General features: G+C 52.7%; 1 protein-coding gene across 1 annotated transcript; it reads right to left on the bottom strand.

The window, feature by feature from the left end:
* Positions 1–2,767: 2,767 nt before the first annotated feature.
* On the bottom strand, positions 2,768–13,965 carry CYP2E1 (cytochrome P450 family 2 subfamily E member 1). The gene is made up of 9 exons (XM_068961338.1): positions 13,743–13,965; positions 12,655–12,814; positions 9,441–9,590; positions 9,000–9,160; positions 8,373–8,549; positions 7,229–7,370; positions 5,048–5,235; positions 4,443–4,584; positions 2,768–3,784 (listed from the first exon to the last, which is right to left on the bottom strand). Exons 1-9 carry the CDS (start codon positions 13,917–13,919, stop codon positions 3,594–3,596), a joined length of 1,488 nt encoding a protein of 495 aa, XP_068817439.1. The 5' UTR covers positions 13,920–13,965; the 3' UTR covers positions 2,768–3,593.
* Between the last annotated feature and the right edge of the window lie 16 nt (positions 13,966–13,981).

The raw sequence follows: 13,981 nt of genomic DNA, 5'->3' as shown, positions 1-13,981 counted from the left end.
CTGTGTAAAGAAGGGAAGTGAAAAGCAAAGGAGAAAAGGAAAGATATACCCATTTGAATGCAGAGTTCCAAAGAACAGCAAGGAAAGATAAGAAGCCTTCCTCAGTGATCGGTGCAAAGGTATAGAGGAAAACAACAGAATGGGAAAGACTAGAGATCTCTTCAAGAAAATTAGAGATACCAAGGGAACATTTCATGCAAAGATGGGCTCGATAAAGGACAGAAATGGTAGGGACCTAACAGAAGCAGAAGACAGTAAGAAGAGGTGGCACGAATACACAGAAAAACTATACAAAAAAAGATCTTAATAACCCAGATAACCACAATGATGTGATCACTCACCTAGAGCCAGACATCCTATAATGCGAAGTCAAGTGGGTCTTAGGAAGTATCACTACTAACAAAGCTAGTGGAGGTGATGGAATTCAAGCTGAGCTATTTCAAATCCTAAAAGAGGCTGCTGCTAAAGTGCTGCACTCAATATTCCAGTAAACTTGGAAAACTCAACAGTGGAAAAGATCAGTTGTCATTCCAATCACCAAAAAAAGGCATTCCCAAAGAATGTTCAAACTAGCACACAATTGCATTCATCTCACATGCTTGCAATGGGCTTCCCTTGTGGCTCAGCTGGTAAAGAATCTGCCTGCAGTGCAGGAGACCTGAGTTTTATTCCTTGGTTGGAAAGATCCCTTGGAGAAAGGAAAGGCTACCCACTCCAGTATTCTGGCCTAGAGAATTCCATGGACTGTACAGTCCATGGGGTCACAAAGAGTTGGACATGACTGAGCAACTTTCACTTTCACACGCTAGCAAAGTAATGTTCAAAATTCTCCAAGCGAGGCTTCAACAGTATGTGAACTGAGAAAAAGCAGAGGAACCAGAGATCAAGTTGCCAACATCTGCTGGATCATCGAAAAACCAAGAGAGTTCCAGACAAACATCGACTTCTGCTTTATTGACTATGCCAAAGCCTTTGACCTTGTGGGTCACAAAAAACTGCGGAAGATTCTTCAAGAGATGGGAATACCAGACCACCTTACCTGCCTCCTGAGAAATCTGTATGCAGGTCAAGAAGCAACAGTTAGAACTGGACATAGAACAACAGACTGATCCCAAATCAGGAAAGTAGTACATCAAGGCTGTGTATTGTCACCCTGCTTATTTAACTTCTGTGCAGAGTACATCATGTGAAATGCAGGACTGGATGAAGCATAAGCTGGAATCAAGATTGTCGGGAGAAATATCAATAACCTCAGATATGCAAATGACACCACCCTTATGGCAGAAAGTGAAGAGGAACTGAAGAGCCTCTTGATGAAAATGAAAGAAGAGAGTGAAAAATCTGACTTCAAACTCAATGTTCAAAAAACTAAGATCATGACATCCCATCACTTCATGGCAAACAGATGGGGAAACAGTGGAAACAGTGTCAGACTTTATTTTTCTGGGCTCCAAAATCACGGCAGACGGTGACTGCAGCCATGAAATTAAAAGACGCTTACTCCTTGGAAGAAAAGCTATGACAAACCTAGACAGAATATTAAAAAGCAGAGACATTACTTTTCTGAGAAATGTCCCTCTAGTCAAAACTATGATTTTTCCAGTATCATGTAAGATGTGAGGTTTGGGCCATAGAGAAAGCTGACCACCAAAGAACTGATGCTTCTGTGCTGGAGAAGACTCTTGAGAGCCCCTCGGACTGCAAGAAGGTCAAGCCAGTCCATCCTAAAGGAAACCAGTCTTGAATATTCACTGGAAGGACTGATGTTGAAGCTGAAACTCCAATACTTTGGCCACCTGATGCAAAGAACTGACTCATTTGTTAAGACCGTGATGCTGGGAAAGATTCAAGGCAGGATGAGGAGGGGACAACAGAGGATGAGATGGTTGGATGGCATCGCCAGCTTTTGAACATGAGTTTGAACAAGCTCCGAGAGTTGGTGATGGACAGGGAGCCCTGGTGTGCTGCAGTCCAGGTGTGCTGGGGTCAGAGAGTCAGACACGTCTGATAGACTGAACTGAACTGATTGAAAAAAATGTATTCATGTTTGGAAGAGAAGATCAAGGGTGTGACTCAGTATCCCTTGGATAAGGAAATTAGTATTGGGTGTGAACTGGGAATTAATCAGCTACCTCAGCAGGAAAACTGCCAGTTTGGAGTGAAGATGGAAAGCAACCAATATATGCTGTTGGACTTCGCGGATTTTACAGGATGAGATGATAGAGCTATTCAGCTGTGAAGTGTGTTATGCTTTTAGACAAGTGATGCATGACCCCAAAAGTGACTCAGATCATCAGGGCCAATTCCTTGGTTTCAAAAATGGGAATCTTTGACTTGCTTCCAACAAGATAGACTGTTCCTGTCTGAACTGGTGGAGCCAGGGCTGTCTGACAAAGATCTAGGGGCATGACACCTGCCCAGCAGAGAGTCAAGGGCAGGACCTCTGCCCCACTGGCTTCAGCAGGCAGAGCTGCAAGCCAAAAGGGATCCTCAGGCTTTCGGATCTTGTAATTTGCTCTGCTAGGTTTTGGGTTTGCTTGGGACATGACACCACTTTCTCCTAAGCTGTATGTAAGCTACCTCACATGGAAGGTGGAACTTTGAATATGTAATGGATTAGTGTAAGGACCCTGAGAACAGGAGACGGTCCTGGGTTACCTACGTGGCCACGATGTTATCACAGGATCCTCCTACGTGAGAAGCAGGAGGGTCAGTGAGAGACGGGAAGAGGCTGCACTGCTGGGCTGACTCACTTTACTAAGCAACCTGGGACACACATGGGACTCAGGCACTGCACATTCTAAAGCTCTGCATCGCACCCGCTCAGCCCTCACATCTCTGCCCTGGAGAGGCTGCTCTCACACCCCTTTTACTGACAGGGAAGTCAAGGCAGGAGGGCTGGGCATACAGTGGTTTTCCTGGTGTGTGCCCAGTGGATGGGGACAGCGTTCTTGTCCAAAATTATTCTTCTGTTTCACAGATTCTTCTGAGATTCAGGTTATGGAGCTGGTTAAAGATTTCCAAGTTTCTGCCTCATTCCACGCTAGAGTCTCTACATGCTGAGAACTTCCCCTTGCAGGCACAAAGTCAGACTTTAACACGAAGAGATAACATCAGATGTCTATGATGACTCTTCAGATATATTTCAGTCTTAAAATATAGCACAAGATGATGCTACTAGTGAGCCTGAAGGAAGAACTTCATATCCTAGGGAAGATAGCCAAAGCGATATTAGTTTTATTTTTTCTGAACAACAAAATAACATCTGTTTTTCTCTTTGTGACTCCTTTATAAGACATACTGACTCTGATGACTGGGTAGCTCTATTTTTTCAGAAGTTCACTTTAAACTACACTGACATGTTCTTACTTATCATGATTTCTAGGAACTCCAACACAAGCCAAGTCATAGTTTGCTCTAATTAGTTTAATTAGTTTGACACAATCTTTTCGCACTTTGCTTTCAAACTCTGTCTGAGGAACGTGGGCTGGAAAGCAGTGTCTCTGGCCCGGCTGGTTCCCTCCGGAGCCTGGGCTCGCAGAGTCCTCGCAGAGGGGATGCAGGGGAGCCCAGGGTTTCAGGGCGTTTGCGCCTCACACTTCTGAGCGGGGAATGAGACAGAGTTTGTAACGGGGTGGGATCTTGCCAAACCCAATTGCAATGGGGCTGAGGTCGATATCCTTGGGGTCAACAAGTGACTTCAGGTTAAAGTGCTGCAGGATGGCGGCCAAGAACAGGAACAGTTCCATGCGAGCCAGGCCTTCTCCAACACACACCCGCTTTCCTGGAGGCGACAACGACACTAAGACTCTGCCCCAGGCCAGGGAGCAGGGGGAGGGGGGGTGGGAGGAGGCCATGAGTCACAGCACCGAAGCAGAACAGGGCCCATCTACCCACTGAATGGGAGCCCAGAGCGGATTCCAGTGTAGGAGGATCAGGGCCTCAACCACCAGCTCTCAACTGCATAAACCTGCGGTAGGTCGGGAGAATCGACTCTGCCAGTGCTCAGCCTGACGTCCTAGGGGAAGAAGGGGGGCCCACGTGGAAGCCAGTGCTCTCACGTTGAGAGTTACAGTTACAGAGTTGGTCACAGACCTTCCCTCACAGCACACTGACGGGAGGCCTTCCCTGGGGAGGGGAGGCGGCCCTGTGATGGGTCCAGGTAACCGAGTACTAGGTTTTGCTGTGACCCTTGTTTAAAATTATGGAGAGGCAGGCAATATAGCTGTGAAAGAGTTCACCAAGTTCTATTAAACGAAGTAGCTAAGGAGAAAAATGACTCATCCCCAACTCAGTCTCAGGACTCCCAGTGGCAAGATGTCATCTAACCTCTCTGCACGCCTGGGTCAGGCTGGGATTAGGGGCGCGAGGCAGTCACGTGTGGAGCAGAGTAGGGATCAGGGACCGTCCCACGCAAGGTGCTGCCTCTGGGTGCTTCTTACCTGCAGAAAACGCCTTGAAATGGTCACTGTACTTGAACTTTCCACTTTCATTCAGAAAGTGCTCTGGCTTAAACTCCTCTGGTTCAGGAAACTCTTGCCTATCATACAAGACAGAGTCCAGCGTCGGAATTATGAGTGTGCCCTGGAGGGAACACAGGCTGCCTTGGTCAGTCAAGTTAACATGTCACAGGCTTTCATCTGGGGGCCCCCAGTTGAATTTTACGTGAGACAAATGGTACATTTCCAGCTAGAGAAGTTTTTCCCTAAGGGCAGATAGCAGGCGGAGTCATGACTAGATGGTGATGAGAGCTCCAGTAGCTTCTCTGAGTGGCACATCCAGGGCTGGATGGCACTGTTGTCTGTTCCTGGCTCTGGGACACACCACCACCCCAGCCACCACCTGAGGAACCCCCTTCCCAGACGGCCTCATTTCTGGGGTCACCAGGTCCGCACCAGGCCTGCTGGGGGAGCGGCACTCTGCAGGTAGGGATGCTGGCCCAGCCCCTAGTGTTCAGCAACACCTGCTGAGACGGGGTGTCCTCGGCCCCATCCTGTTCCCTGGAAGGCAGCTGGTCTGCTGGTGTGCACTCAGGCTCACATCTGACCTTGGGGATGACATATCCTCTGAACACTGTGTCCTGGGTTGCTTCATGGAGCAGATTGGAGGGAATGAGGTCGATGAATCGCTGAATCTCATGCACCACAGCATCCAGGTAGGGCATGTCCAGCCTGTCCTTGATGGCAGGGATTCGGCTTGGCCCAATTACCCTGTCAATTTCTTCATGAAGTTTCTCTGCCAAGATATGCATGGAATAAATGCATGACTCCAGGCTGGCTCAGCACCCCTCCACAGACCCAGGAGATGTTTCTGGAGCTTCACGTTATTGGCTAATCCATCCACACGTGGCAGTAAGAGCTAAGCTGGGTGAGGCTGTGTGCGGTCGACAGACTTCACCTGTCTGTTCATGGCCTCCGTTCTCTCAGTGGTCATGGCTAGCCCAGTGCTTGTCGTCACACCAGGAGTAGAGAATAAAAAAGGGTCTTGGGGATTTCTAGCAGGAGGAAAGCTCTCTATTAACTGTGACCCCAGGCTGGCTTGTTGCATGCTTCTTCGGAGTATGGACGAATGGAGAATGGAAATAGACAAGCATGTCACACTCCTGAGGGGCCTTGGAGGAAGGACTCTGGAAGCCCCTCTCCTGGCAAAGGCAACAGCAGCCTTTGGCAGTTGCTTTTCCTTGCTAGGTTTTAGGTTGCCTGTGGGCCTTTGTGATATGTTGAGAGGACTACACAGCTCCCTGCAGTATGCTAACCAAGGAAAAAAAGTTCAACACATATAACAATGCAGATGGTATTACTTAGTAAATGGTAAATACTAATACTTAGCAATTGGTAAATGTAAGAAGCCCTACGCGGGGTGCTACACAGCACTCCAGGGAGGCTGCAGTCTGGGGTGTGGGGAAGCCAGGGAGGTGAGGAGGGTCCTCAGCTGGCTCTGTAATCTTTCTTTCCAAGAGCTCTGTGTTAGTACTGCAAAATGCTAACATGTTAAATCTGGCAATGGATGTATAGATGACTGTCACATTTCTTTTCTGTCTTTTTCTCTGTACCGGAAATTTGTCATGATTAATAAAATAACAATTTTGGAGGCTGTGGATATGGTACACAGAATGGTACAGAATGGTCAGAGCTCCTTCAAAACTGTCCCAGACCCAGAGGGGCTTTGCTCTGTGGACTCTGGGCTCCTTCCCCTTACTTTTCTGTCCAATAGAAAGGCGAAGGCCTTGGAGTCAGACGGACCAGGTCTGACCCTGGATGGGTCACATACCCATGTTCCCGAGGTAATAACTTCATGCCCTTTCACATCAGCCTTCAAGACCACAGTGTACTGAAGAGCTAATACCCGCACCTGTCACACAGTAGGGACCAAATTATTATCGTCAGCAAGAGGCACGGCTGAGGTAGTGAGGGGCTCCTTGCAGTGGGGACCCCCACCGCAGCTGTGAGCCAGCCCAGGGAAAGGTGGGAGCTCCAGGCCTGAGCACTGGCGTGGCTCCTCTGCCTCCTCTTTCCTTAGGGGCTGCTGCTGACCAGCCTGCTGACATGCAGTGCTGTTCACCTATGGGCCGGGGTAGGGGGTGTTTCTAACGCCTCATGCTCTGTGCATGCAGCCCCCAAAGTCATGCCTGATCCGCCCCAAGTTCACCTGGTCCAGGTGCTGGGGAGGAGCCCCGGGGAGGAGGGCTGGGGAGGAGCCCTGGGGAGGAGCCCGGGGAAGAGGGCTGGGGAGGAGCCTGGGGAGGAGGGCTGGGGAGGAGCCCTGGGAAGGAGGGCTGGACCCAGGGCAGCAGGCAGACTTGCAATGCTTTACCTGGGGTTCCTCCTGTGCTCCCTCTTCCAATCTGGTGAGATGAGCCAGGAGGTCTTGCCCCTGCCCACTCCTCCCTCCCAGCTCTTCCTGAAAGGCTGGGTCTTAGGGTGATGAGCACATGTTCGCTCTCTCATAAACAGATCATGTCCTGGAGTGGATTCTGGCAGTATAGCGTTTCTTCACTGGACTTTCTTTTGCAATCTGGGTGTGTCAGTGGGTGTGGGAGGGCTGAGTACCAAGTGCCTGTCACGTACAAGAACACGTCCCCCAGAGCATTCCTCCAGGGATCCCAGGGGCACTCCCTGTTTTGCAGACAGGAAGCTGAAGCTTAAATGTTCCAGGCTGAGGGACGCAGGGTCTCCGTCCACATGTGGCAGCCACAAGGTCCAGAGCCCTGACCTGTTGCTTGTCCTACCTTCAACCTCTGGGTATTTCATGAGAATCAGGAGCCCGTATCGCAGGGTGGTGCTGGTGGTCTCCGTCCCCGCAAAGAGCAGGTCGGCCACAGTCACAGCGATGTTTTCTAAGGTGTACATGGGGTCCGCACTGTGTTTTTCCTGTGGATGAGAGATAGGAACTCAATGAGGGAACATCTTCAAGTGGATGAAAAAGAGACCCAGTGTCCCTGAGCAGAGGCGCACCTGCCCGCCCTGCCTGCTCCTCGGGCCCGTCCTGCACAGAACCGTCATCTCTGTCGCACAGTGAGGGAACCAAGGCCCCCAGAAAAGGGCTGTGGGGGGCTGCACCCTCACCTGGCTGTGAGACTGGAGATCCTTCTATGCCACCAAGGGCCCTCCTGGGGGCTGAGGCCCTTCCTGGCCCTGTGCCACGACCTCCAGCAGCCCAGGGCTGACTGTGGGGCTCCTGCAGGGCTGCCCTCGGCCTCCTACTGTCCCCACAGCTGCACCTTTCAGTCCCAGAAAGCAGGTTACAATGGGAAGAGGGGTGGGAGGGGGCCCAGCAGATGGAGGAGGCTCTCAGACAACTGGAGCAAGTCTTCCAGGAAAGCCAGGTGTGGCGCTCCAGAGCCTCCTGTGGTGCCAAGGGGACAGAAGTGTGGCCAATCTAGGTGGGGACCCAAGAGGATGTCAGGGAGGTTGTGTTGGGAAGGCCTGCACCCCCCTGAGGTCGTGCACAATTTGGGAGTTAAGTGCTGAGGAGGAAGGCTGAGGGCCTCTCCCCAGATGAGACGCAGTCATTCATTGATCAGAAGGGGTTAAAAAACATGGGCTGCAGGGAGCCAGCGTGAAGGTCTCACTCACCCCAATCCACAACCCCCAGACAGCTTCCCCAAGAGAAGCCATCTTGTTGGTGAGCTCAACAGACAGCAGAGTGCAGCATGACCTGGCAGGCTGGCCGAGTGTCAACGTGTGTGGAGGTCATGCTGAAGCCAGCACATGTGTGTAAAACTGAGAGCATCAGGATGTGCGGGTGGCGTGGACACCACAGCGCAAGTATCACGTAAATCTGAAAAAAGCACCCCCTGCCCTGTAAGCCCATCTCGTAACAGCCAAGCACTCAGCTCCGCCTGGTCTGGAAGCCGCGAGCTGCGAGCGCACCTTCGCCATTTCTATCAGCATGGTGTCGAGGAAGCCTCGGGGGCAGCTGGGCTCCAGGCACTTCTGGTGATCCTTCGTTCTCTCTAGAGCGTAATCTTTTACTTCAGACACATTTTTCAGTAGCTTTCTATGGCTTCCAGGCAGGTACTGTAGGTAGTCTGAGAAATTATTATAAAGCTGGAAAGAGAGGGAGGAAGGGAGAATTTCCTTACTATACACATCTTTTTCTGGAGCAATAGCATTTTGTATGCCAGGATAATAACCTTCTCTAAACCCAAATTTATGGCTGTCCATATTGTATTATTTGGAACAGTTTGGCTGAAAGTATCTTCTTGGGCACCACTCTATGAGGCCGTGTGAGTTCTGTGGTGGGAACATGAGCACATAGGCAGAGGTGCTGTCTGTCTGGTGAGGGTCAATTTAAAGAGTGAAACGGTAAGTGTCCCAAGGCTAGCTGGGTGGAACCACAGGCTCCATGGAAGTCTCCAGAAGGAGAGTTCATGCTATCTAGTCTCGTGTGCCCGTCTGTCCACACACACACAAGTGACCCTTCTCATCCTCTTCCTGCTGCAAACCATCAAACTGAAGCAAGGTGCAAAGCAGGCAGGAGAGAAGACGGCAGCTCACCTGGATCCAGGGGGTGCTGAGCAGGTAGAAGTTCTCATTGAACAGGCTCATCAGCCTCAGCCCCGTCTTGTCTTTATAGTCAAAGCGCTCGTGGAAGAGGATGTCAGAGATGACATTGTAAGGCGCGAAGCCGATGACAAACGTGGGGTCAAAGGGCTGGCCTGGAAAACAGGGGCATTGAGAGGGCGCTTGTTGTGGGCACAGCAGGAGGGACATTTCCAGTGCTTGTGAGGAGACACCCTAGAACCGTGAGAATTCTTGGGAGGTGGTGGAAGTGTGAGCCACTTGGGTTTTCCTTACTTGTCAGTGATTCAGGACACACCAGCTACACCCTCGGTGATCACCTTACCCCCAGGATCAGAGAGGAAACCGACCTGTGAAGTGGTGTCTGTGGGCTAACTGTCGAAGGAGGGGTGGGTGTGAGCCCCAGGCTGTACGCACCCTGGGTCTTCCTGAGCACGTCCAGCAGGAAGTGGGCCTCCCTCTGGATCCGCTGCTCGTTGCCCTGTTTGCCCATCCCTAAGTCACGGAGGATGGTCAACGAGAACCGCCGGGTGTCCCGCCAGGTTGGTCCGTTGTTGAAAATGATCCCTAAGGAGAAGGAGCAGGAGAACCGTTACCGCAAACATTTTTCTCAGGAGAAGGGCAGGAGTAATGGGCTCGACTCTGCAGGGGGCACTGAGGGGCCCACTGACCACACAGGGGCCAACGCTCCGGTTTGCAGGGAGGCCTTTGGTGTGGAGCCTGGTTTTCTCTGTTGCCCATGTAAGCTCCTCAGTCATAGCCTCCTTGCTTCCCTCACTATGTCTTGCGTCCCCCCACGAGAGGGGGACCGTGCCTGACTACCAAGAAGTGCCTCCCGCCTCTTTCCTGCCTGCTGACTAATTCCTTTGAGGCCATTTTGCTTTCAGTGACTTTTTTTTTTTTTAAAGCCAAAACATTTTGTATTAGGGTATGTGGCTCAGCTGGTAAAGAATCCACCTGCACTATGGAAAACCTGGGTTCGATTCTTGTATTGGGAAGATCCCCTGGAGAAGAGAATGGCTACCCACTCCAGTATTCTGGCCTGGATGGACTGTACCGTTCACGGGGTCACAAAGAGTTGGACAGAACTGAGCAGCTTTCACAGGAGAGTAGCAACATGGCCAGTTAGCACGGTTGTGAGAGTTTCAGGTGAGCAGCGGAGGGACTCGGCCACACAGAGACACACACCCATTCTCTGCAAAGCCCCCCTCCCATCCAGGCTGCCACATCACACTGCTTTCAGTCGTTTTTGACCTCACACTGCAGATACCTCAACTTGCACTTCGTGGCTTCACAGCAAGTCCTTACTAAAATCCAAGGTTCCAGCCAGCAGACCTCGAGAGCTGGGAAGCCCTCAAGCTGCTTCCCGCCTGTGTGTCCAGGTCTGAGGAAGCCCATGGCCCCAGTCTTTCTTGAAGGAAGTCTGGCCAGGCCCAAGAGGACACCCGGCTGGCCTGCAGAGGAAGCACCAGTGGGGCTGGGAGGAGAGGTGTGCAAGGAGGTAGCCATGCGGACAAGCCCATGGACAGAGAGCATGACCACTGATGGGTGTGTGGGCATGGAGGAGGCCCGTTTACAGGTACTCTTCACCAAGTTAAAAGTACAGGTAGGACTGACCTCAGGGTCATGCATTCAGGTGCCCTGGCACGGATTCCTGCGGGACATCGGTTTACGGGCCAAGTGGAAGCCAAGTACGCCGCAGAGCAGCCCAGGAGGGCACCTAGGGAAGGGGCATTCCAAGCCCACGGCTGGCTGCGGCCTCAGCCTGGCCAGGCCTCGGGCGGCTCTGGCCCTCCACGTTGCTGGCCCAGGACAGAGGGTGGACAAGCAAGGATGGCAGGGATCAGGGAGTGTGTGCTGAGGAGGCTGGAGGATAGGGCAGAGGCTGTGCCCCGAGGCCTGAGGGCCTGAGACGCTAGAGGAAGGGAGGAAGGAGGGGGCTGGGGGACCGCTCTGAAGAGCGCGGTGGGGAGAGGAGGCGGTTGAGGAGGGAGGGGCGGGGAAGAAGGGAGTTTAAAAATGTTTTGGGGAGAATTGTGTAGAAAGAAAAGAAGATACAGAAAAATGTGAGAAGAGACAAAGAGAAAGAGAGATGGTGAGACACAGAGGCGTGCAGATGAAGAGACAGACCCCAGAGAGGCGCCATCGCCTGGGACCAAACAGGCGGACATGGAGGCAGGGAAGCTCCCCTTCCAGAGCCTCGCAGACTGACTGAAGTGATGGGCGGCCCTCTCAGCACACTGATGCGCAGCCACTGCTCCACACTATGCTAATCGAGGACATTCACATCATTATTCCTGGGGACCACAGACCTGGTTCCAATGCCTGGTTGACGTGCAGGGTCAGCCCTAGGCCGTGTGGGACATGCAGTGCGCGTCCCACAGCGTGGGGCAGGCAGGGGTAGCCAGGCCCCTGGTGCCCCAGCTGCAGGGTGTGGGAGCCGTCTCCGCCTGACCGCTTTCAGGGGCACGCGACTTGCCCCAGGGCTCCCTGGACGCCCCTGACCGTGATAAAGCTCCGACTCCAGAACTCCTGCCCTCCCGGGGCTCTCCTCCAGTAAAACTCCTCTGTGTAAATGACAACGCTTAGGTGCTTAATTTGGTTTCAGGAGCTCCTAAGAAGAAAACCAAAAGCACAGTATCTGAGAGAGACAATCAAACGCCTCAGAAATGCAGGCTGCAAAAATGCGGCAAGAGGTCCACACACAACTGTCAGCACAGCAGTTCGGAAATCCTCCACAAAATGAATGAGTTTTCCAGAAGCTCATCACCAAAACTGACTCAGGAAGAAGTGAGGGTTCCAAGTTTTGTGGGTAGAAGCGACACTGTTTCACCCTAATCTGCTTTAGAATCTCACTTAAACACCAGAGAGCAAGCGGCCAAGGACAAGCGGCTGAGGTCGGAGGACAGCAGGGGCCAGGAGCCTTCAGAGCTGGGAGGGCAGGAGGGGCACCCCCCCAGCCAGTGTCCCCCACCCTGGCTCCAGGACTTCCCAGGAGACACAGATGGTGGAGTCTGAAGTCAAGACTCTGGAAAATACTCCAATAAATACCAGTTAGATCCCCAGGCCTCCTCCCCTGCATAGGGAACCCTTGGGTCTGGAGCCTGGGGGCTGGGAGGGGCAGAGGAAAGAGGGGTCACAGGGACATCTCAGCACCCTCTTCCTGATCTAAGAACAGCCCCGGGTGGGACATCAGAGGCCCCTCAATGGAGAGGCGGGTGCCATTCATGGGTGAGGGACCTCAGTAGATGGAGCCCCCACACCCCGGAGCGGTTGAAGCTGTGAGTGGAAACAGCTCCCGGGAGAGACGGGGGACCCAGGGCGGCAGAAAGTTCTGTGGAGGGAGGCACCGCTGGGCCAGAGAGCAGAAGCACCTCCCTCTGGCCTGTTTCTCTACGAATAAGTCTGTCTTGCTGGTCAGTGGGTGGATGTTCCAGGTCTTGTCCGCTCTGGTGTGCAAGGCTCACACAGTAGCTTTCATCAGCACACGCGGAGCAATGACCGGATGAACCGATCCTCACCTGACTTGTCTGCAGATCGCGTCACCTTTCTATCTTTAGCAAGCTGTTCCTGTCACTTCTGGGCCTCCCTCAACATCTCTCCCAGCACCCCGACCCCGAGCAGGACACACCGTTGTTTTTGTGCACCTGGAACCCAGGGTTTTCTCCTCTGCCAGAAAACTCATTCTTGTAGTCAAGCAGGACCTCCTTCACGGGCTTGTAGCCATGCACAACCACGACGCGCCGAGAACCCAGGTACAGGGTGAACACCGGCCCGAACCTCTCTGCCAGCTGCGGAGACAAACAGGCCACGGGGTGAGCCGGTGCCGACTCCAAGAGGAGGCCCATGCTTCAGCGTGATCCCCAAGGCCGCTGTCGTTGACCAGGAGAACCCAGAGCTACCTGGGGAGGCCTCCCACGGTGGCTTCTTCCATGGGGAGTGCATCCCGGTGCATGCACCTGGGTGCACCTCGTTCCCCTCCCTCCCAGACACAGTTAACTCGGAAGGCCTGGCTGATTCCTCCGGTTCCCCCGAGGTCTCCCTGTGTGACTGCCCCCACCACCTCCAGTCTGCTGTCCCCACTCCAGGTCCTGGACCCTAGGATGCTGTTGGACACCCTGGATCTGAACTGTCCAGAGTCCCCAAGCCCATCTTCCTCCCTGGAGAGTGAAGCTCGTCAATGCCTTTTAAAGCGGCTCTGCGCCCTGGGATGTTCTTTTGTTAAGTCTTTCAATAGATTCATCAACGCATTTAGTTTCTAGATTTATGAGCTCATCCACTGGTCACAACAAATGCAGTAAGAGGTGTGTGTAGTGGGGGAAACACCTCCCTTTCCCTCTGTTCTTTGGCACCTAAGGAGAGCTGCAGACACCCAGCCAGTGTGCATCGGGTGTCAATGCAGGTCTCTCCTCACATAGCAGGGGCAGGCAGCAGCAGCCACGGCCACACTGGGCTGGCCAAGCCACCCAACGACAAGGCAGTTGACACTGCTCAGGCAGGACCTCTGGGGCCAGCCGTGAGCAGTGCCCACTGAGCAGCACGCCCAAGCTGCATTAGCAGCTCAACATTTTGATGATCACTCTTGGGTGGAACTGGTAATTCAGTTGATTCCCAACAAGCTGGTATTGAATTATAATTTGTCTGAGAGTGAGTTGAATGCACACATATTACATCTAATTTCTGAATTCTCCCCCTTCAAATCAACACTATTTCTCTTACCCTGGTGAAGGACTTGGGAATGTTCTTAATATCCAGTTGTAAAAGATTCCCAACGATGGGCAGTGGGAAAGGGCCAGGGGGCAGCTTCCCGCTGCTGTAGACGTGCTTCCAGATGGAGATGAGCAGCAGGGCAGCCAGCCACACCAGCAGGGCGACCGTGATGCCCAGGGCGGCCATGGTGCCCGTGGGGGATCTGCCGACCTTCGAGGGTGCTCCTGTGGAGAGGCAAAGCTTTTATG

The sequence above is a fragment of the Capricornis sumatraensis genome, chromosome 23 (genome assembly GCF_032405125.1).
Source record: "Capricornis sumatraensis isolate serow.1 chromosome 23, serow.2, whole genome shotgun sequence".
NCBI classification, from domain to species: domain Eukaryota; kingdom Metazoa; phylum Chordata; class Mammalia; order Artiodactyla; family Bovidae; genus Capricornis; species Capricornis sumatraensis.
Note: the sequence above shows the minus strand (reverse complement) of the source record. Positions and strands in the feature narration are given on the sequence as shown.

Coding starts and splice junctions, on each gene's coding strand:
- CYP2E1 (XM_068961338.1), bottom strand. CDS start 13,919: ATGGCCGCCCTGGGCATCACGGTCGCCCTGCTGGTGTGGCTGGCTGCC. Junction 9,161..9,440: donor CGTGCTCAGGAAGACCCAGG/GTGCGTACAGCC, acceptor CCTGTTTTCCAG/GCCAGCCCTTTGACCCCACG. Junction 3,785..4,442: donor TTTCAAGGCGTTTTCTGCAG/GTAAGAAGCACC, acceptor TGTCGCCTCCAG/GAAAGCGGGTGTGTGTTGGA.